Source organism: Anolis carolinensis, chromosome 4 (genome assembly GCF_035594765.1).
Source record: "Anolis carolinensis isolate JA03-04 chromosome 4, rAnoCar3.1.pri, whole genome shotgun sequence".
NCBI classification, from domain to species: Eukaryota; Metazoa; Chordata; class Lepidosauria; order Squamata; family Dactyloidae; genus Anolis; species Anolis carolinensis.
Genome location: NC_085844.1, coordinates 194,112,425 through 194,136,849, shown reverse-complemented (window position 1 = coordinate 194,136,849; position 24,425 = coordinate 194,112,425). Strand labels below are relative to the sequence as shown.

General features: G+C 37.9%; 1 protein-coding gene across 1 annotated transcript in view; it reads left to right on the top strand.

The window, feature by feature from the left end:
- Positions 1-23,979, top strand: part of ilrun (inflammation and lipid regulator with UBA-like and NBR1-like domains) — a 51,132-nt gene extending 27,153 nt beyond the window's left edge. Inside the window, exons 2-5 of the mRNA XM_003220341.4 lie at positions 1,540-1,694; positions 8,354-8,551; positions 10,370-10,698; positions 19,678-23,979. Coding sequence (XP_003220389.1) covers positions 1,540-1,694; positions 8,354-8,551; positions 10,370-10,698; positions 19,678-19,713 — 718 coding nt within the window. The 3' untranslated portion in view covers positions 19,714-23,979. The remainder of the gene's footprint in view (positions 1-1,539; positions 1,695-8,353; positions 8,552-10,369; positions 10,699-19,677) is intronic.
- The last annotated feature ends 446 nt before the right edge of the window (positions 23,980-24,425 follow it).

The following is a 24,425-nucleotide window of genomic DNA, read 5'->3' as shown; positions in this document are numbered from 1 at the left end:
CCATTGTGGTTCAGTAATTTCTAAATCTGTTCTTTGCTGGATTCAGTTTACCTGTATTGTTGTTTCAGTAGGACCTCCCTGATTCCGTAATTCCTGAAATTCCTCCCAGATGATTAGCATAGTATTTATATCTTGCCATTTCCTCCTTCTGCAATCTTAATCTTGTTTCAGGATTTATCAAACCGCATATATTTTCATATGGTGCAGTGTGTTCTCTTGATGAGGATCATAGTATAGGAATGGGTTATCATTCCTATTGTGCTTCAGGTTGTTAGAATGCCAGGAACAAGATTATTTGCAATTTTAGAATGGCTATTTTATGTATTCTAGGGTACTGTAATTTCTGAAAGAAGTCCAGCAAATGACACTAGTGTACATTGGCTTTTGCAAAGTTAATGTTTGCAGTTGTGTTACTCTTACCTGCTATAAACACTATTCATGAAACAGAAATACATTGTGTTCCACCATTGACTTTCATATAGAAAAATTCCCACACCAATATTCAGTATATAGTATTAGATTGTTATAGGGAATGGAAGACCTATATGGATTCTTATCCAGGTCTGTCTGCTCAAGAAACATGAGCTCTCATTTCATCTTCCTTGATTAATGGCTGAATGGTGTATTGGGACACATTCATTTTAATAGCTGGGTAGAATGCCTTTTATACCTTATCACACTGCAGAGTAGTGGGGGAAAGTAAGGCTTTGTTTCTGATTTCTGCAATTTTCTCTTTACTGTACTGCATTTTTTCACTCATTTCACAAGTTAAAACAATATGTAATGTCTGTTGTTTTTTTAGCATTCTTTCTATAGTTTCTTTCTGCTGAATTTGTGTGTAAAGTGTGGGGTCTCCTTCTCTTAAGGTTTTTTTGCAGAGGCTGGATGGCTATCTGTTGGGGGGTGCTTTGATTGTGTTTTCCTGCATGGTAGGAGTTTGGTCTGCATGACCCTTGCTTGTGGTTTCTTCCAACTGTGTGACTCTATGATTCTATGAAAGTAAAATGTTTTCTTCATTGTATTTGCAATTCAGAATAATTTATAAATTTCAAATATTTTAGTCAAAGAAGTCATTGAATGTTCCCTAACCCTGAAAGTTTTATACTTTAGCACTATTCTGTTAATGTCCAAACTTTTAACAGAACACGTGCATTTCTCAGATTGCTCTCCATGTATCTATTATACTATTGATGGGGAGAGGGAGTGGTACTGTGCTGGCTAGTCCTTCTTTTGAAAGTTGAATATTGAGCAAAATATCTGCAAAAGGGTGTCTGGACATATGCAACTCTTCAGATGTCCTGCTCTCAATGGCGAGTGTTGAGTGGGACATATATTATTGAAGATAGGGTCAGAAGACACTTTCTCCTTCCAATTCTACAGAGATGGTCTTAAGTGTAGAAAGCAACCTATGAAAGAGCTTTAGTCTTCTGTAAATGTGGTCGTAATGTTCTCGCTATTAAAATAGAGGATCTAGATATCTCATTGTGGAGTTAGCCCATTATAGTTCTATGTTGAACAAATTTCTTCCTCTCTTTCCAGGAACTTACAAGCAGCCATTGGAGCCTACTATGATTTTGAGAGTCCAAACATCAACGTGCCCTCCATGTCCTTCGTAGAAGATGTGACCATAGGAGAAGGAGAGTCCATTCCCCCTGACACCCAGTTTACAAAAACATGGAGGATACAGAACACAGGTGAATGATTAAAAATATCAGGCTTTTGACCTGATATTGTTTTTTGAATTGCTTTAAAATAGAAATGATCGTGTTGTATTCAGAGATGCTTCAAACACTTCTGAAGCACAGTTTCTATCCTCCTTCAGGGGTGAAGCTACATTGGGGTTGGAGATCATCATTGGTCTCATGCTCTGCCTTGGAGCGGATCATAGTTTATCCAAAGCTCAGCAATTACATTAAGCCAAAACCTGTTCCTGCACTGGTGATACAACTTTTGGTTATCTGTCAAGACTGGACAAATCTTGTAGATTTCTCCGTATCAGGAGTAGACAGGCTCAGTGGGTATGGGAAGCATTTTTGCTGCCTTCTAGATCTTGGAGCACTTCATTGTCCTGATAGTCTGAACTAAAATTGCTCCATATTTGCCAAACATAGCTTCCAGAAACCTCTGGGGATTAAATTGCAATTTACACAGTCACTTTCTGAGCCTGTTTTTGGTCTTTCCAGTTTTCTTTTAAGGATTGATAGTGATTGATTTGATAGTTCACTTCTAGTGTTTTTAGAAAAGTATTTTCAATGCCAGTGGCAAGGCTAGTTAGTGTTCATGTGTGAAATAAACGACATATGGTATTTTATGAATGCTAATTTGAAAAAAATTGGTAATGGAAAATTGCATTAGTTTATATGCCTAGCTCACATTCATATCCTGTATATTCCCGCCATCCCATTTTTTCCTTTTTATGTAATCGTATTCTTGAAAATCCAATTATTATTATTTTTCTTAGAAAAGAGTTCTAGAGCTCTGTGGCTTTAGAGGTTATGATTTGTGATTCGGGCAAAAATTAAGGGGGCACTTCACTTACTGTGTGTATATTCTTTTTCAGTGCTTGTACTTGGTTTCAAGTAGAGAAGCAATATTTTTCCCTGATCTCAAACAGCTAGGACTAAATCAATTACTGCTGCCTGTTCTTTGCTTCTTGACTTCCATAGCTGTGTTTTTCTTCTTGTGTCATTGGCAGAATAGTCCTGCTCAGTAAAAGACAGTTCAGCAGAATACAAAGGCCCAGTTCAGAGATAACAACAAAATCATAGTTTGTTATTACATCTGAACTGAACCGAAGTCAAACTGAACTTGCCTGGGCATTCTTCCAACCCCACATGTCGGTATGAGGTGCAGTTATTCTCTAACTCTAGCTAATGTTTACTCTCTGTGTTTTCATAGCCTGTGTTTTTAGTCTGACAATCCAAATATTTCATCTCTAGCTCTGGCATATTTCTGAATATGTAATTATATTTCCAGGCCATTACTTTTAATGTATGAGGTTCTGAAGCTATGGTATTTTTTTACCATAGCAAAATATCTAACTTACAGTAATCAAATAAAAGACTCAATAGATATTAAAGTGGAGGCCTCTGGACACTTAACACAATGACTAGAAAGTTTTAAATAGTGCACTCCCAAGTGATATTGCCAAGGAGCAAAGCCATCCTTCCACTCCCTCATCCATTGTCTGGTTACAGGTGTGTCTGTGAATTGTGTGCCTGTAGAAGGAAGATTTGCCAGTATTTTATTTTAACCCCATCAAAGCAGTGGGGGCGATTAGCTGTAGCCATTCTAGACTGAAATAGCTGAGGGAGCTAGTTGAACCCCTGTGGACAACTCTTTCTTAGTTTAATGGCTGCCTTTAGATACAACATACTGAATTTTGGGGCATTCTGCTTGCCACCACTGAACAAGGCGTCAAAATGAGTCCTTAAATCGTTTTTGTCGGTTCAATGTGTGTTTTAAAGAACTCTGGCAATAAAACTGGGATGCAACTTGGAGAAGGAATGAAATGAAATGTGATGGACGTTACAAAATAACAAATATAATTATGAGAGAGAAATGAGAACTGATATTGCATTATCCAAATGTAGCTTAGTTGACCCACATATTCATGTTTTTATTGTATGCATGATTTTGTTCAAAATAGTAACAATGAAAAATGTATGTTTTTAACTTTACATATTAAAGTTTTTCCTTAAAGTGTATTGTTTGTCAGTAGTAGATTTTTGTGTATGCATGCACACACATTATGTACAAATTTTGACATTTGCATATATTCACAGTCACAGGACTTCAAATTTGCGCAAAAGTTGAAGGATTATGATGCAAAGTGGATGTTTTGATTAACCTTTATCTGAGTCTTATTTTTGTCTTTTCAAAATCTCAATCAGTTTTTCATACTTCAGCTATTTACCACAGAAAACATTTTTGGACACATGCAACTTATATCTCTTAGTGTCTGTTTCTGAAGTTTGTAAGGGGTCAAGAGGCCACAACAGATTTGATGTATATTTTTACACTTCATTTTCTGTGGGGGGTTATTTAAGTATTCCAGGGACTAATATTGTGGTGAAGGTAGTAATGAATTAGGCGATCCCTCGTAGGCCGAGGATGATGGTCCTCCAGTTGTGGGGTCTTGGGGGTGGGTCCATAGGTGGCTGAAAAGACCTATTCTTGATTTGCATGTTCTCCTGCAATGAGGATATTGGTTTCCAGGTGGAAGGCAGTCCCGGTCAATGTTGACTTGATGCTCCTTCCTCTTGGCTTGTTTCTCCCTTAAGCCCTCCATTCTTGCCTCTTTTGAACTCCGCAGCACTGCTGGTCACAGCTGACCTCCAATTAGAGTGCTCAAGGGCTAGGGCTTCCCAGTTCTCAGTGTCCATGCCACAGTTTTTAAGGTTGGCTTTAAGCCCATCTTTAAATCTCTTTTCCTGCCCACCAACATTCCGTTTTCCATTCTTGAGTTGGAAGTAGAGTAACCGCTTTAGGAGACGGTGATCGGGCATTCAGACAATGTGGCTAGTCCAGCAGAGTTGATGACGTAGGAGTATTGCTTCAGTGTTGGTGGTCTTTGCTTCTTCCAGCACGCTGACATTTGTCCGCCTATTTCCCGAGAGATTTGCAGGATTTTTCTGAGGCAACACTGATGGAAACGCTCCAGGAGTTGAGTGTAACGTCTGTAGACCGTCCACGTTTCGCAGGTGTAGAGCAGGTTTGGGAGGACAGTGGCTTTATAAACAAGCACCTTGATATCTCTGCGGATGTCCCGATCATCAAACACTCTCTGCTTCATTCGGAAAAATGCTGCACTCGCAGAACTCAGGCAGTGTTGTATTTCAGTGTGGATGTTGACTTTTGTGGAGAGGTGGCTGCCAAGGTAGCGGAAATGGTCAACGTTTTCTAATGTTACACCATTAAGCTGTATTCCTGGCATTGCTGTCACGCCCTAGGCAACAGAGCACCAAGAACCAAACACGGAGGCCAATAAACTATCTAATATCTTTATTAAGGAAATATATAACAATAATAAAAGCAAGTAGAAAATATAGTCCAGAGGCAGACCTTTCAAATGAGGTCAAATATAGTCCAGAAATATTTTGTCCAATAAATGATATTAAAGTTCAAAGTTAAATCCCAAACCGAAACACACACTATTGCCAAGCAATAGTGTGGGGAAACGTCCAGGGTCTTTCAGGGTCCAAGGTAAAAATCCACAACAAGGTACAAGGGCAAGACTTGATTCTTGGAACAAGGTCCGTGGCTGGAGTAAAACGAGGCAATTCTTGAATACTTGGAAGGACAAGGCAGTTCTTGAATACTTGGATTGGCAAGGCAAGGAAGCTGGGGTTGCGGACTTGCGAAGTCCACACTAGGCTGGAAGCACCAATTCACTCCTGAAGTTGCTCTGTTGACTCCGCACCGGACCAACCGTGCCAGGCACCTATATCTGGGTCTCGTTTTCCCGCCAAGCAGGTGTCTAGCGTTCTCTTTCCCTAGAGAACGGGAAATGAAACCCAGCTTTCTCCAGATGCGAGACTCCCTGGATTTTCCCAGGGGAAACATGGCTAATCAGTGTCTTGTTTGGCTGCAATTCTCAAGCTCCTGCGAACCCGCTCTTTCACTCCCCTGTCTGTAGCAAAGGACTGTCTCCTAGCGAAGGGAGGTGAGAGCTGTTCAAGGTCTGTCTTAATTGGTTCTGGGGCGAGAACATCAACATCAGGCATCTGGAAAGATTCCGGCTGTTGTTGATCCGGAGAAAACCCCATGTTTTCATCCTCATCTGCCACAGTGACACTAGGAGCGGGACTACAAGGCCCATGAGGCATCACACTTGCAGAGGGGTTAGCTGGTGCCTGTTGGAAGAGCACTTTGGTTTTCTCGATGTTCAATGAGAGACCGAGCTTCTCGTATGCTTCTGCGAAGGTGTTTAGAGTGGCTTGTAGGTCTTCTGAATGCACACACACTACGTTGTCATCAGCATATTGGAGTTCTATAATAAATGTTGTGGTGACCTTGGTTTTGGCTTTCAGTCTGCTGAGGTTAAATAGCTTGCCATCTGCCCGATAGATGATTTCCACTCCGGTGGGAAGCTTCCCATCAACAAGGTGAAGTATCATAGCGATGAAGATGGAAAATGAGGTAGGGGCAATAACACATCCCTGCTTGACACCTGATTCCACCTTAAATGGGTCACTTTGAGAGCCGTTGCTGTCCAAGACTGTTGCCATCATGGAGGAGCCGAAGGATGTTCACAAATTTGTCAGAGCACCCGATTTTTTGTAGGATGGTCCAGAGAGCACTGTGATTCCCTGTGTCAAATGCCTTTGCAAGGTCAATGAATGCTATGTACAGAGGTTGATTTTGTTCCCTGCATTTTTCTTGGAGCTGTCGTACAGTGAAAATCATGTCCACTGTTCCTCTGGAGGGGCGGAAGCCATTCTGGGATTCTAGGAGGGTGTCTTCTGAGACAGGGAGAAGGCGGTTTGCAAGGATTCTTGCAAGGATTTTCCCGGCTGAGGTTAGAAGGGAGATACCATGATAATTTCCGCAGTCTGCTCTATCCCCTTTCTTGAAAAGGGTGATGATGGTGGCATCCTTGATGTCTTCTGAGATTTTCTCGGTCACCCACATTTTTTCAATGAGCTGGTGGAGTTGTTGTATCAGCTCAGGTCCACCCTCTTTGAAGATTTCAGCAGGGATCCCATCAGGTCCGCTGGCTTTGTTATTTTTTTTGTTGGCTGATGGCATTGCTGACTTAATCGCAGCTCCAATGTGGCCGAAGAGGCCCTCTCACAAATTCCGCAATAACAAACCAGGGACGAGCCTGCAGCACTGCCTAGTCTGGAAGAAGTCAGCTATGCCATCAGCCAATGAAGGTAGTAATATTGTGTCCAGAAAAATACTGAAGTTAAGCAATAGCACTTGAACAATGCTTGATTTTAGTGTGTTATATTTCCAGTCATGGATGAATTAATCTAAATGTTATTTTGAGGATGCTTGATGGCTTAAAGAATTTATGAACAGGTTATTCATAACACTAGAAATATATACTTCAGAATTGGATGGTTTCTTACAGGTTTCTTCAAGTATCTTATATGGCCTGAATTTAAAATATTTTTTTCTCTAAAGAGCAATAAAAGTGGTAGAAAATAGCTATTCTCTTTTTCTTTCCCCTCCCTTCTTTTCTTATTTTTTATTGTTACATCCTTGGAGCAATTGGTGTTTTGAAACTGAATTCCTTTTAAAATGGTAGTCTTACACAAACTTACTAGGGAATAAATTCCATTGAACTTAGAAGTTTACTTTTTGAATACACATTAATAAGATGGTGCTGAGACTCCTTTGCTGCAGTTACTGCAAATTATAGCCACCACACCATTAAAATGCAGTGAAATAGTCACATGATGGAGAAGAAAATGAATTTTAAATGTTATGTCTTGTTGCTCTGAAAATATGTGTATATAAAAAGTAATAATTTATTTAAGCTATATGATGCTGTTTTGTACAAAAAGCTTTGAATTATACCTTCCCATTTTATAATGTGGTATGCACAGGTTTATCTTCCTTTATTTCTCTTTGAAATCTAGCAATAGAGGAATAAAAAGCTACCTTGTTCTTTTCTGTGATCTGTTCTTTAATACTCCCGAAGATTCAGGCTGTTTTCTGTTTACTTACTGATATCTCAGTGTTATCTTTAATAGTGGACCTTCAAGCTTTATTAATCACCGTAAGAAGTTCCTAGAAGATAACATTGTCTGCCAGGCTAGTGGAATTCATAGCCTGACATAGACTTTCAGTAACCTGGTTTGCTCCTCTGTATTTTTTCGATCTATCTGTACATTTTGTACCATCAGTGGGGTGAAGACTGTTGAAAATTTTGTTCTCGATATAAGCAGAAACTTCAGTTTTACTACCATTGTAACTGGTGGTGAAAAATGAATGCCATTGTGAATTTAGCTTGTAGTTGCTGGGTGGGTACTACATTCCTTCTGGGTGGTATTGTTTCTTGAGACTGGATCCACACCTAGATCTGGCAAGCGTGGTCTTGCCATTTTTAAAAATATTAATTTTTGGAGAAGTGAGATTCTGCAGGTGGAAGGAAAGGAATAGGATTCCTGCAGCTGCTAGACAGGGCATGAGTTGGAGCAGGGTGTAATTTTAGTGTTGGAAAAGCAGCCTGCACGTGGAGGAGGATGCAATAAATGCCAAGCATTTACTGATTTCCTTGGCTGCTTAATTAAACAGTACACATTATAAATGTTTTGTACTTTGATGAGAGTGTTTGCCAATTTTTTGTAAATGTAGTTTATGTATTGTCAAATGTTTTAATGCAGTCTTTACTGAATCTCAGGGGCAGAAGCATGGCCTCCAGGTGTTTGTCTTAAATACGTCGGGGGAGACCAGTTTGGCCATGTGAACATGGTGATGGTCCGATCATTGGAGCCCCAGGAGATTGCAGATGTCAGCGTTCAGATGTGCAGCCCCAGTACTGCAGGAATGTATCAAGGACAGTGGCGAATGTGTACTGCCACAGGACTCTACTATGGAGGTGAGCACCTCATTCTCATCTGCATTCTGAGACTATTGGTTCATGTCAAAATAATATTTACCAAAAATCATTGCTGGATTACTGAGTTCTTTTACAAAGAACTGTAGGTAAGATTCAATTGAAGGAAATATATTTTGTCACAATAGTCTTGCCCAGCAAGAAGTTTTGCAGGTATTACCCACCCATAAATTAAAATATTTGCTGAAATATGACAGAAGCCATTTTATAAGCATTTAATCGCAGTGCTATGTGCTACATGCTTTTCTTGGTTTATGCAAGTGAGATTAAGAATCACATTCAGCAATTTGCTGAAAATAGTTTCTTTTAAAGACAATCCTATAGCCACCTCATAAAAGGCAAGGTACAGTGCAATTCTTCCCCATCTTTTGATACGTGCTGCTCCAAGGTAGAAGAAGGAATTGTGATTTTGCAGTAAAAGGCAATAACTTTCCCGTGGGATTGTTCCCGTATTAAAGAAAACTTTGCACTCTTTGTTAACTCACACTTCACTTTCGGGCATGTAACAATAAACTTAAAAGAAGAAGCAAAGGAAAGAATTTACAAAATTTCATTAGGCATAATAGTTTGTGCTCCTCCTAAAGGAGGAGACAATAAGGACAAATGATGGTTGTGCAATTTGTGAGGGAAGCAAGAAAGAGTAGAAAGGGTCATTGCTTCTTTTAGGTTCTTCCAGGATGGACTAAGCTCTTGCCTTTTGCCACTATACTCAGAGAAGGGAACGGGTTCATTTTTTGATAAGAGTTAAGATGCAGTACTTACACTGACCTGTAGATAAGTCAACTCAGAATTTTTGTGTCAATTCTTTGACTAAAATTTCTAGACTTATGCATGAGTATATAGAGCACTCAGTTACCTTCTGTGGGAAGACTGATTATGCTCTTATCAGTATTTCTTCATTTAAAAATATAGTATTCTGCTTCCTTTCTTTCAAAGCTATTAATTGCACTGTTGAGTATTATACACAATGAGGGGTAGCTGCCTCAAATCCCAATTTTGGGCAATGGCAGGATATAAATAAATGGTATTTTTCCTTGATTCTTTTATACTAATTGCAAATTCTGTTCTTGCAAGAAACACTTTCTATCCAAAAGTATTGTTATTCACACATAAAATTGGAGGTATCACTAATTTATGGAGATGTGCAGAAATAAACCAAAAGGGTTTTGATATGAGAATAACCCCTAGTAAGAGTAATACACAGTGGCCATGAAATGCTGGGTCTATTAACGGTGAAAAGTGAAGAAATTGGTGAGAGTGATGGGAAACACAGTGAAATATGCCATCTAAAGAATGCTGGATAGGAGTTATCCTTACCACAGAACTGTGTCTCAAAATCCACTTATGAAATTTGCCCATTTTCCTGTTTATTTTCATCTTCTTTAAACCAGTATGGCCAGCAGCTTTATCACCTAAAGGTATCTGCTTCTTTCAATTGAAAAGATATGACACATAAATAGATGAGGAGCACTGCCTTACCTCTTAGTAGAGATTTTTGGCATAATCTGGGGAAGGATTTGAAAAAAAATGATGTGGCTAACAGCAGATGGCAGTATTTTGCTACATTCAGCATTTCAGAATGTAAGATCATTCAGTATTCTGCATAACAGGCTGCTTTGATGAATGAAAAAACAAGTGTGGCTGAGAGAAAATTTGGTATGGCTTTGGAAAAGGTAGAACTCTCTCCCTAAGTTATGTACTGCTTAAGAGTGTTTGGTCTTTCATTGCACATACTTATTCATAAGCAACATGCCAACTATCTGTGTTTTCCATATGCTAACCAAAGTTTATCTTTCGCAGACATCATCTGGGTGATCCTCAGTGTGGAAGTTGGAGGACTTTTAGGAGTAACACAGCAGCTGTCATCATTTGAAACAGAGTTCAACACGCAACCACATCGCAAGGTAGAAGGAAACTTTAACCCATTCGCCTCTCCGCAGAAGAACAGGCAACCAGATGAAAACAACTTAAAAGACCCTGGGGGTTCCGAGCTAGATACAATCAGCAAAAACACGTGGGGGCCTGCTCCTGACCAAATTGAACAAGATCAGACTGAACTATCACAAAACTCTGTAAATCTCTCCCCCAGCAGTCACTCAAACAACTTATCAGTAGTGACATACAGTAAGGTAGGTGCCCTGGGGGTGCAAGAGAATGGGGAGGTCATGAATCCATGACTTGTTGCCATCCTTCTTTCTAATCTGTGTAGCCCCCCCCCCCCCCCCCCCCCAGCCTCCATTTACAAGGCCTCCATTTCAATGTTCAGTTTGTCAGGTACTCTCACTAAATTAAAAGCAAGCTAAACCATGGCAATATTCAAATGCTTTAAATGTTCTCTTAAGACAATATTTTCCGGATGCTTGTTAAACTATTATTTTTGGGATGCTAAATGCTGATTCTGAGAAGACAGCAGTTCACAAAGATTCTTTTTAAGAGCATACTTAAAATTAAAATGTATGATATGGTAAGTACTTTAAACATTTCTCTGCCAGCTTTGGAAGTTTTTATGTATAAATAGATGGAATGTCATTTTTCCTTATTTTGTGCACCATTTGATAGGATGTGTCATTTCTATTGTAATTTGATCATTGCTTTTAATTGTTTGGCACTCCTCTTAAAATTTGAGTCCAGATTTTATTGAACCATTTGCTGCCTTATTCATAAAATATATAAAAACATGCTAAATCAGACCCTACACAATATAGTATGATAAATATGTGTTTTGTTTGTAGACAGAATAAATCTAAACCCATCTAACATGCTTTGCTTTATATTACTCTGATCAATAGGATAATCAGTGGGATAATTGTCAGTTTGTGGACTTTTGAAAACTGAGTGAGTAGAATATATAACACACATGAGGTAGAAGAAAGTTGTACTATATATTAATTGAATTATTGTAAATTAAAGTCATGATGAGTACAACATTTCTAGATAGAATTCAGGGCCTGTCTACACAGATTTAAAAGAACAACTGCATTCATCTCATATTGGCTTGTTTCCTAACACATGACATTCATGATGATTCACATCACTACTTTGGCCCTTAAACAACTTTTAAAAGAATTTGCTTTTACCTCAGTTATGGCCGAAAATCAGCATGGCCTTCCCCAACAGAAAGCTGTGCATTGGAACTGGGGGAGGAGTTAAGGTGCCCCAAACTGATTGGAGGAAAATGGCATGGGTGAGCAGGTCACTTGAGTGTTCCCATCAGGAAGTGGGCTCAGTCATTGTTGAATTTTTAATTTCAAATTCACTGCTGTTTTGTTGTAAAAGAAGGGACGTGTATGTGGATGCTCACAGATCAGTGCACTAGTGTATGCTCCTCCGCATAACAGAATGACTAAAGATATCTTTGGCCAAAATACATATGGGAAGAAAAAAAGCAAAGTGGCCATGCCATGTGGCCATCAATAGTGCAAATGAGAGGAGTTCACATCCAGGAAGATTAATTCAGATCATTATCACATGTCATTTATTATATAATTCTTTGGTGACAAGATGATTATTTAGAATTGGTAGACAAAATCTAAAGCCAAAATACAATAAAGTACTTTGATGTACTTCCTGTATCAGATACTTAGCCTTTGAAAAGACATTACCACAAGATGTGGGCATCGCAAGTTTAAATGATACTTTGTAAAGGAATATATAAATTAATCACATTTGTAATGCCATATGGCCACAACATAAATGGATGCTTTGGCATAGAATCATGTCATGTTTGAAGATGTGGTTGATACCTTTAAGATGACAAATGCTTTTAAAAAGGATTTGGATTGGAGTATGCAACCTGTTGAATGCAAGCCTAATAGGAGACAAGTAATCAGTAAAATTATGATAAATGGTACGTGCTCTACTCAACAAATGTAAACATTGACACATTAATGTAAACTTCTTCTTTTTAAAAGCATGAATCTCTGAAATGTTAGCTGTAGACTGTTAGTAATTTTCTGATGGTCTCTAGGCTTGTGTAGTTTGATGTAGATTTGTTTTATTCAGCTTGTTTTTGATGACTATAGCATATACTTGTATTTGTTTCAGTAACATTTACATTACTTTATAGTTCTGAAAGGAGCCTTCATGTTTAGATTGTACCTTTTAAATTGTATTAATGTCAATGAGAATTACTTTTAAATAGGTATAAATACAATTGTGCTGTTTAGCACTTCATCAGCAAGGCATTTTAATGTCTCTCTTCTCCGCCATCGCCTATTTCTTTTAATGATCTTTCGAAGCATAGAATAATAGACCTTTGATTTTAAGGATCAGAAAACATCGTTTTGGCATTCACAAAATCTTTTGAAACTTCATAGACCCTGCTATAATGGATAGTTTGACAACATAAATGTGCCGATGCTAGTAAAATGTTCTCCAGTGTTTTTTTAGGGCCTATTTATAAAATACTGTACTTAGATTGATAATCCTCAGTTTATTTATCAGATGTGGCTGGTTGTTGCCACTCCTATGAACTGTCATATAGCGTGCAACAGAATGAATGTATAGGCCTTTGTCAATAATGGGTAACAATGGGTTATCATTTGTTTATGTATTCCAGGAAAATTCCAGACTCTTCCTTTTCTTCTTATGACACTGGTAATGAATAACTTAGTTATTCATTACACACTTCATTGCACACTTCAGTTTAGTGAAGTGTGTTGAACACTGTGACTGGAGGCCTTATGAAGTATCTTCTGCATCAAAATGAAGCAGTGACTTTGGTGTGCTTTATTATTATAAATGACTGTTAATGAAATAGTGGTTATTAGTGCAGAAGTGTGATTGTGATTTCTAACAGTTTTGAGTTTACTTCATGCAGAGGGTTGGATTAGGTACCCCTTAGTTCCTTTTGGATACGCCCTCTGTATTCCTTAACATTTCCTCTTTCAGCATCCATTGAATGATCTTGAATGAACAGACAATGGGCCATTTGTGAAGCTAACCAGGAGTAGATGTTATCAGGAGGTCATTTGGAATCTCATAAGAAAAAACACTTTTACAAAATAGAATACCCTAATACACATACACACTCTCTCATTCTCACTCTTACTCTTGTGTGTGTGTCTGCAAATTAAGATGAAACTGCATCAGATTGGCAGTTTACAGTATTCTGTTTCCACTATTCTTTGTAGATGATGGTATTCTTCTCTAAACTGAAATATTAGGGAATGCTGGAAATAGTGTTTTGTTTGGTTGGTTGGTTGATTGAAGTTATATCCCACCTTCGCTCAGAGTGAGATCCAGTCTAGACTTAGACCTTGTATGCAACTTAGTTTTATCTTTTAGAAGCTGAAAAAGATTAATGTTGAAATATTTTTCTCATTTATATTTTTCAGTTACATTTGTTAATAATTTCAGTAAATGTATATGATTAACTTCATCCTTGTAGGATCCAGAACAAAGTAGGGAGAAATGCTGCTGGTTTGCATACACCTATATGAGAGGGGAGGTGATTAAAAAGTAAACCAGTGGTACTTCTTCCAAGTTGTCCTGGATCCTAGAAAGATGTAGGTAATTTGAAGAGAGAGAGAGATTGAGATTAAAGCAGGCATGGGCAAACTTCGCCCCTCCAGATGTTTTGGATTCCAACTCCCACAATCGTTAGGAATTGTGGGAATGAGCCCAAAACACCTGGAGGGCCAAAGTTTGACCATGCCTGGATTAAAGTGATTAACACAAAGAACTTTAAATTATATTTGAAGAGCAAAATGTTTTGGCACCTGCTTTCTTCAACTGCCAAAAATGAAATGGAGGTGCATATGATATGATAGTTTAGGACACGATGTTACCAGCTTTCCTAGTGTATGATAGTATTATTCTCATGAGTTGAGCCATGTGGTATTAGAGTTTGGTCTATATATCCCAAAGTTCTCATTTTTGTCTGAAGAAAATGACTCTTTGGTGCAGGAGAGGCTTGATATGTTGTTTTGGAATTCCTGGCGACTGGTTGTTCTAGCTTTCTGGTTGAAATAGCAGGCTTCTAATTCCTGAAGCATGGTCTGTGGTAGTTTCCTGGCATACTGAAGATGACATCCTGCATACTTGCATTCAGTCACACAAATAAGGCTGCAAGAACAGCGGGCGATGTTTTGTTTGATATAGTAGGTCCTGCCAGTCACTGCTACTAAAAGTCTACTTAAGGTATTTAAAAGTCATGCAAATCTTTGAATTACAAGGGTCCTGGAATGTCAATGGCTCCAGCTAGAAGTTTTGCATTTGTTAGCAATTGCCATAAGATACTTAGGTGATGCTGAATGGAAATCTACCACAATAGAATGTGTTGTTAGTTATATGGAGGAGATTTGGCCTCAAAATGATTTTTGCTGTCCTGATGTCTTCAATTAAGTGAAAAGGATATCGCCTTTTGAAGTTGATGTTACGTGAGATAATTGGTCCTTTCACATTAGTTTTCTTCAGTGTTACCACTGCATCCGATTTTTAAAGTTTTCAAGGTGAGTGTAATCCCATTCAACATATTCCAAATCTGCCTTTTGATTCACCAGAGACTTCTTTTCTTCTTGAAGTTTCAGTTTCTTCGCCTTCATCAAGTCCATTGCCAACAACACCTTTTTTTAGAACTCTTAATAGTTTTCTTGTGTTTAGTTCAAAAGGAGATAAGAGAATTGGGTGCCATTAGCAGATTGGTAACACTGAGCCTCCCAAACAACCTCTGTAGCCACTTCATGTTAAAAGACAAGATGGACTTCTGAAGGGCACCACAGGCATCAAATAGGAATGCCATAGCAACGCTTTCTGAACTCCTTCAGAAAAAACTAGAAACAGGATCTTCATATTTCATTGCAGAAGGGCAGCCCAGAAGATACTTGGTCAATGGTGTCAGAAGGCATTTAGAGATTCAGTGGGACCAGCAATCTTTTACCTGCTCTTTTTCCAGTACAGATCATCTGCCAAGGCAGCTGAAATAGTCTGTATCCTATAACCAGACTTTAAAAAGAGGTTCACTTAGAAACTTCTGAAGCTGGGACACAAGTAAACAGCATCACCTTGCTCAGAAATGGAATATTACAGACAAACTGTAAATTATCTAATATGGAGGAGTTTTTTTAAAGACATGATACAATCAAGGCTTCTCATATGGACACATTCACCATGTTTACCTACTTGGTCAGATACCTTCATAAATAAAGAAGGGGAACTCCAGATCAATGAAATTGTAAGATTTAAATGTAAGATAGTTTGCTAAGTATACACATGCATTATCAAGCGGTTCTGAAACATCTAAATATTTGTTTATCCATTTCCTCCTTTTTTCAAAGAACCAGACATCAGAATGGCTTGGTTTTGTATAACCTTTATAACCAGTTTTATGCTTGGACTTGCCAAATTTAAGGCAAAACTAGACAGTGAAGCTTGTTCTTACAGGAAGTTTAACATACCAATTCTGAAATCTAATCCATGAAACAGGAAATAGAATTGGAATGATATTTGCTATTTGTCTTCATTACAAATATTTGTAAAGAATTGTGGCCAGAGACAATTTTGTTCTTGCATTGCCACATTTTTAGGTGAAAATCAGCACTAGGGCCATCGCCTGGGTTCTTTGGGGCATAAAGAACACCGGGAGCTATTTTTAATTGATTAAGTTCCCCCAGAGGCTGCCATGAGTTGCACTTTCAGCTTCGAAAGAAGGTTGAAGCTACATCTGGTCTGTGGGATTCACTTTCCCCACCCCTGGTGTATGCAATTTTAAAAAAATGCAAGCCTTTTCCCCACATTTTGAAATGCTAATTACTAAGAGGAGAATATTATTTTCCTGAATGTGCAGATGTGCTTTAAAGTAGAATGAACAGACGAATTGTAGGAAACAACTCTTGAGTTGCTGTTTTCTATTTGTATAGCATGCTTAGAACAAAATATAGTACAAAATGCCCTGCCCTGTTTGTGTTCAGTTTACATAAGTAATTCAAAAGAACCTAAGATAGTTTGGAAAAGCACTGACCAGGAACAGCCCAGGAAGTAAAGAGAAAGAGAGACTGATTGAGTAGCGCTATCTGAAATTACCATCAGTGTAAGCTGGGAGACTTCTGTTTTGTTTTGCAGCCGTGCGTTAAAAGCTAATGCCTTTACAAAAATTAAACTACATACTTCATCCAATGTCCGTGACAAACAAAAGCGAAATAAAGCCAGTTCTACTGTTCTTCTTTAGTTTTAGGGGAAGTGATACCTACATGGGGTGGGGAATGGTGCCAAAGGAAGGTAGGCAAGCAATTTGTTTCCTAGTTAATACCAGTACCAATACCAAAAGTTATAGGTATGTATTGAACGCATTCACACCCATTAATGTCTAAGCAAAAATGCTACCCTTTCTGCCATATAGGAATGGACAGCATCAAAATCTGATGTCTGATATTATTGCCCAGACATAAATTCCCTTGTGTTCAGTATGGCTTACTCCATGTTAGTATATTTAAATACCCTCCAGAAACACAAGCCCCAGGCTATAGAAAGGTTTTTAATCACTGGTAGGTTAAACCAGTAGTTTGTCAAACTGTTTTAAATTGGTTTATTTCTAAACAGTTATGCTCAGGTATCAAATACTTCTTGGGCGTTACTGCTTTAACAGTGGCAGAGATATCATGGAAAGAATAAGTGGTAGGTTCCTACACCACAAAAAAGCAGTTCAACATGCTCCGGTAAACTTTTTATTCAAAACTAACTATATGAACAAGTGAAATGGAAAAAGCAGATCAGATAAACCTTGTGTAAATAAAAACATTTTGAACCTTATAAAGGTCACTTAAAAGCTTTTCCCCAAGTGCATGCAGAGATTCTTTTTTCTTTCAAAATTCTTTATAAATTCTGAGGATACAGAGCTACAGTAAGATCAGATAGAGTACAGTTCCAGTCTTTCCTAGCTCAGGCTTACTGCGCTGTTCAACACAAATCGCTCCTATCACTCAACTCAGTCTGTGTTCATCAGCCCAGCTTCATGATCTCTCCAATACTGATGCTGTTTTAACTAGTCAGTGAAAGAGGATGAAAGTAGGTCTGAGTGGCATGGAAAGGATTCGTAAAAAGAAATTTGTTAAAGATTTTGTTTAACTGCCTGTGCCACTAGGGTATGACACAATTTTTAAAAAGCAAGAATAAAAATACTCTTTATCTCAAATGTTCTCATTAAGCACAGATTTCCTTAAGACTTCTAGGGATAGTCTCCTAAAGCAAGGGAAGCTTTTGCAATAAAAAACAAGAACCAAGGATGTTGGGTAATATATATAGTGTAATCAACTACCTGCATGCCATAGCTTTTGGTGTTAATATCACTTTCTGAATCTTTTAGAAATGTGTTATCTATGGTGTGTAAAGGAAATGATACACAGATTATAACATTCTGATTAGTGTGATTGACAGGTAACTAAGTATTTGCTTCAACAGCATTGTAAGAGTGGCCAGAATTTCAGAATGAGAGTGAGGATGCACTCATTTCAGAAAAATAATGTTTCCAGCTTCTGCCCTATATTAATATCATGGAAGAAGTTGGAAAAAAATATTCTTCTAAAATGATAGCATCTGCACCCTCACTCTGATTAAAATAGTTTAGTTAGTCTTACAGTCCCTCCAAATGTTTAGATATTTATCAGTCACATCTGTTTTTTGGTTTTTCTTTTGTAATATTTATGAATTGTGGTTTAGTAGAATACAGTTGGCAGAGGGAGGAGGGATCCTGAAAATGGTTGATTATGTTGGTGCCTGAAATGTGGTTTGGATGCCTGAAAGGATAAACATTGCTCATTGCTACAGCTTTTCTTCCTTGAAAACTGGGAATAATTGGAATGAGTTCCTCATTTTGCTTTGATGCTACATCATTCCAAGTAAATTAAAGTTTTAAAAGAATCTGCTGTATCATAAAAGATAATTATTTTAGAAATATACAATTTTAGAATGATGAATTATGAAAGAGCATCTGATAAAACTAGACAGAAAATGGTGACATATTGAGAGACATCTGAATGTATTTATTGGCATATTTTACTCATAATGAGTAGCAGTGGATAGTAGAGCAGAAAACTCTTGATGAATGGTGTAGCTAATTCATTGTAAATATAGTTTACAGAAGTTCAGTGTTAGCATTTTTTGGAATATGAACAAGATTGCCAATGTTTATAGGGCCAATGCTCACCGCCTTGGGTCTCTTTTTAGAAAGAAAAAATGGGATGTAAATAAATATAATAATAATACTGTTACAAAACACATACTTACAGTTCAATACAGCCCTGGCACTTGTTGGATTGACTGATATAACTGATATATATACACACACACACATACACACACACACACATACATACATACATACATACATACACACACACACACACACATACATGTATAAGTCTAGAAACTTTAGTAAAATAAAACTGACTCAAAAACCTGGGTCAACTTATCCATGGGTCAACTATACTGAGCCTTATATTTGTAAGGACTTAGTCTGTCCTGGCAGTTCTCTACCACAGCATCACTTCTGGCCTTTCTGAATCTTTGAGTTTGGAAATCGTGGCAGCAGCCCTTTTGCGCTTCTGTTCTAAGACGTTTCAAGAGAATATAGGGGGTTGATGCTTTTTAAAGATGACAAGCTAAGCTCTTGCCATTGTTACTCTAGGATGGTTCCTTTTTTGATAAGCTAGTATTATTAATAAAGGAATCATCTCCTTTGAGTAAAGTGGCGAAAGGCCCATTCGAAAGCATGGGCAGGATAATGGTATTGGCCAGGGTGGTTGTTCTTTGAGGTGGCCCTAGCATTTTGCCCTTTTGTAGAATCCATATCAAATTTCATAATTTTAGCCCCCAAACCTACCCTCAACATTCACATAGGGTAATTAAACATTGCATATGATAAGGGTATAGTACTAGTGCTATATGTCCAGCCTTATAAACATTGAAATGTAGCTTTGTAACGTGGAAGGAAATTGGTTAGGCTGAATCATATGTATCCATTTAAGGCAAAAAGTAGAAAATAGCATTATAATCTAAGCTGAACATTAGGATTTCAAGCACTTGAGGTACTGAGCTGCAAATATATTGCAGCAGACATGGTTTAGCATATTTCCCCTGCTGAAATTAATTTTTTGTTTCTAATTTTCTTCCAGGGTTTTCATGGTCCTTACCCCTTTGGACAGTCTTAAAAAACAAAAACGGGTATCGTCAAGAAGAGAATTTACAATGAGCGGACTTGAGAGGGAGGGGGAGTTCTTGTGGCTTGTAGAAGATACAGCATGAACCCCCTTCTTGGCCTCCATATCCTGGGATAAGAAGAAAACAATAACTTAAGACTAGCTGTTTCCAGAAAAAAAAAACTAAAGTATGCATGTATGAATGCTGAATTTCAAGAGTGCTATTCAGTGCTATGAGAGAGAAAAATACACCAATGTTTTTGTTTTAGGAGTCGTCGTCACAGTTAATTAGGTAGCCTAAAAGAAATTTTTAAAAATGCTTAAAATGGAAAAGCCATCTCTTTTTAAAAAGAAAAAAATTATTTTGCCTACAGAGCGGTTGTAGTCTGAGCAGATGTTAATTTTTTTTGTTTCTTGTTGATGACTTTTTTTTAAGGGACAGCGTGCATTTTTATGGAGATTTGCTTGCTAAGGAATGGAAGTCTGGTGTTTTCTTGGCTAGTTCATCAGCTATTTGTATGTCGTGGTATTAATTTCTAGCTGGATCAATTTCCAGATTCATAAAACGTTCGCTTTTTTCTTTTTCTTTTTAGTTATTTGCTTTTAAAAAAGCTGCTGATATTTTCTTGGGCATGATGTGTATTAGTCATCTGCTACTTTTATGTTTGATAAAGTTATTTAGTCTCAGTTTTGCCGTTTAAGGGTGGAGCAAACAACTGGAGAGTGATAGAGGACTGAAACGATGGTGGCTGATGCTTGTGTGTTTTGAACATGTACTTCCAAAGTTTTCACTGAATGGTTAGCATATTAAAATATTCCCATATCCATTAATATATAATTACTGTCTTTGAGACAGCTATGCATGTATATGTTAGTTTTGTGCCAAGAAAAGAATTGATTAGCTGTAGAGCACCAATCATTAATCTTTCATGTCATTCTAGGTGAAAACCTGACATTTTCATATTTATAATTTGAATAACCAGCTTGAGTGTTCAGTGATAAAGATACATGTTTTGTTGGCAGAGACCAAATTGCTTTGAAAAAGTAGATGGAAGGGTGATCAACTGCCACTCATGACAATTACTTCTTTTATCAGATTTCTTGTTCTCTGACTCACAGGACTCTGTGAATAGAGGGAGAGCATCAAAGGGTTGGGATTTTTTGAGGTCTAACTGTGTGCAACCTGTGAAGAATGATAGCCATATATAACTGAGGCCAAGCTGTCCAGTTCCATAGTGAAAAATAGCAGAGCTTGGTCTCTTGAAATTCTTCGGTTTTGCATCAGTATAAGACCTTGAAAGACAAGGAGGCTTATGGCAGGGAGAGGGGTCCTCTGTCTGATACAGAAACTTGAACACAGCATCCATCTGCCAAAGATATGTATAACTATATGCAATGCCCCCTTCCTTTCATCTCATTCAAAAGACCAAAACTGCATACTCTGAGAGAGTAATGGTTATGTGGATATGTACAGATGGGGCAATGCAGAATGCTTTTAAGCCCAAGTAGCATACTCCCAAGTTAATCTTGATTCATCTGTGGGTATGCAGGGCTCTATTCCTACTTTGTGTATCTGGCTATAGTGCTGCTTCTCACCAAAAGAAATGGAAGCACCCATACAGTATAACCAGACCTATCCTGGAGGACATGCACTTAGGTATTCAGTTTTTTTGGGGGGTCAGTTCAGTATCTAATTTGGTATTTTCTGTTGTGCATAACATGCATAATTTAATTTTCCCACCTTCTTCTAATTCAAAGGGAAACATTGAGCATTGAGAATCATTATTGTCAGAACCCAATCCTGAGTAATTTTTGATAGTATAAGAAAAAGGAATTATTTTATCAGTGCTTGACCTTTTCTTTAATATAGCTGTCCAAAACTTAAATCACCCTAGGCAATACATTCTCCAAATGCAAAATATATCAAAACTGATTATGTAAGAGGATTATGTAAAGGATTAATCATGGTGATTACTTTTAATTAGTTTTATTTTTTCCTGCTCTGAACATGCAACTTTTATGAAAGGCAAATGATTGATCGACTGGTTGAATGACTGTGGGTATCTATGCTTTAGCAGCAACACTAGAAGTCTTGAAAGTCATGACAACTGGAAACTTCCAAATTAAATCAAAATGGCTTCAGTTATTATTTAGATCAGTTGTTCAGATATCACCTATCTGAATTGTTACCTGATAGTATGGAGACCATCGTCTGTTCGGCAGCTCAGAGAAAAATTATACTTATTGCCAGCTCCTGTTCTCTTAGAGCAGTGGTTCTCCAGTATTGGTCCTTCACATGTTTTGGACTTTAGATCCCAGAAGCTCCAGCTGATAATATGGCCAACATTGAAAGTCGTGGGGATGATGGGAGTTACAGTCCAGCAACATCTGGAGGGCCACACAGTTGCCCACTATTATCTTAAAGGATATAGGAATGCCCTTTCTCTTCAGTTTATATACCCCATGCTGTTTCCTTTCTTGAGTGCTAGTGCCTTTTGTTAATGAAGTTATCACCTCCAGTGAAAAAGGGTAACAGCCAGAGCCAGTGCGCAAGTACTGTAAGTTGCATTAACACTTGTCTTCTCATTATCACTAGTCTCTGAGTTCTCTCAGAAAATAAATATGCTTTTCTCTTGGGGATGATCTCTATATAAATAGTTACAAAGGACTCGAATCTGTTTGTAGGTATTTTGCGTGGGGTGATAATCCTTTGAGTAATGACAATGGGAGGATGACCCTGGTTTCTTTTCTCAAAAAATACTCCCATGAAAGAAGCATCCACTTCATTGCTTATTTCATCTCTCAGATTTAAATTAATTAACTTGTAAAGCATTTATGGGAATTTTTGATCTGTAGATTTGTCAACTAAATCATGTGATTGCCTCAGAGCAGCACTTTGAAACATGAACATTAAGGATATGTTTGTGTTTAGATGCAAAGGCTTTCTTTCTTTCAGAAGCACTTTTCTCATGACCATTGGGGGAAGCTGTTGCTACAGGTGACCACTTTTTTCTTTCCCAATGGATAGCCTGTGGCTTTAACAACCGGCGAGCAGAAACCAAGTAGCTTGTACTACATGAAGGTGCAGTAACTAGGGCCAGATGTAGCTGGAGGAATTGCTGCAGGTCATGCAATTTTTTAGAAGTAAGTAGAAACTGTTGCCTTGTTTAAAGTTCTCTTTAGGCTGGCATCAGATATAACATCTTTCCAATACAGATTTAAGTTCATGTTGGAGGAAACTGTGTATGCACTCATGTTTTAGAGTGGTGGGAGTGTTTGGGTTTTCACTTCAGTGATGTGTGGCTCTCAAAGTGCTGTAATTATAGTAAAATAAAACCTCCCACCATTTCTGAACAATATCATGTATATACATTCTTCCCCTCTTACATTTGTAGAAAAATCTTGTTAATAAAATACTCCATAGCCCCCAGTTTCAATGTAGTACTGCTTACTCATGGACAAAGCCAAAAGTTGGCTAATTCATGCCCATGTTCCTGATTTTAGTTATAGAGTGGCTAAGATGCTTCCCCAAATTTAGACTGCTTCATGTAGTCAGTCTAGCTGGCTCTGTCTTCCTTAGTAATTCATTCTGAAAGAAGTTATGATGGATTCCTGAGAGGAAGAAGTAACTAACTCATTTTGCAGAGAGAAATTTGAACTTTTCATTAATAGTGTTCTGTTTGCAATATTCTATTTTAATGCAGATTTAATCATAGCCCATGCTTGAGTTTGAAAATGTCATGGTCATCCCTGCATCTGAGATATGACTTCAATTTGAGATGAACAAGCTGCCAATCTTCTCACCGGGCTTGCTCTATGCCTCTCTGGCTGAAAATAAGCTTTGTCTCTTTTTTGCATTTGAGTATCAGGTCTGCACTAGCAGGCCAAGTTGTGTTTATTTTGGGCAAGAGAAAGTGAAGGCTGCATCCTGAGGCCTCAGGGATTTGAAAGTTTGTACTCATCCTTCCCCCAGCTGTAGATGAGCACAGCCTGAATCTCTATAGGTACAAATATAGCTGATGTTTTCTGGGGCTAAGAAATGCACGCTGTCCCGTGTCTGGGTTTCCTTTTTTTTCTCCTCTTCTCTTGTGTGAGTGAGTGGTTGATTCTGCAGCCTGTCTTTATTCTCTCTGGGGGGAGTGCATGTGTAGAGCAGGATGGTGTGTTGCTTCATTGAGTCTGGGAAGAATCCTGTAATAGCACATTGTGAGGAAAACAAAGATGCTTTTTCCTTAATGTATAAATGAATATTTGTATGATTAAATTAACACAAAACAATTTTGGAGTTGTCGAGTTTTCATTAAATGACTAAAGATTGATCCTGCAGTATCATTTCAGAATTTCCCACTTCACTTTTTTTCACATTGGGGGTATGCAAGTCAGAACTGAGATGAGATGTATGTGTAGGTAACTGGTTACAGTGCTGTCTTGCTTGTCCAGGAGGTGTAGATTAATACAAATAGAGTTTCTTTGTTCACCCCTTTCAAAAGGTGAGGTATGCATAGAACTGCATCTTAGACTGGAATATGTATAGTGTCTCATTTTACTAAATGTTTGTGAAAAATAAAATGGAGGAAGATGATACAGAATGTGTAGAAATGAAGTTCATGGTATGTATGCTTACTAAGAAATGTGTAAACCATGCTTTAAAATTTGCAGCAAAGATTTCTCAGTACTTTAAAATATTATTTCTGCCCTGTTGCAATTTATTGCCACAAGGCTAT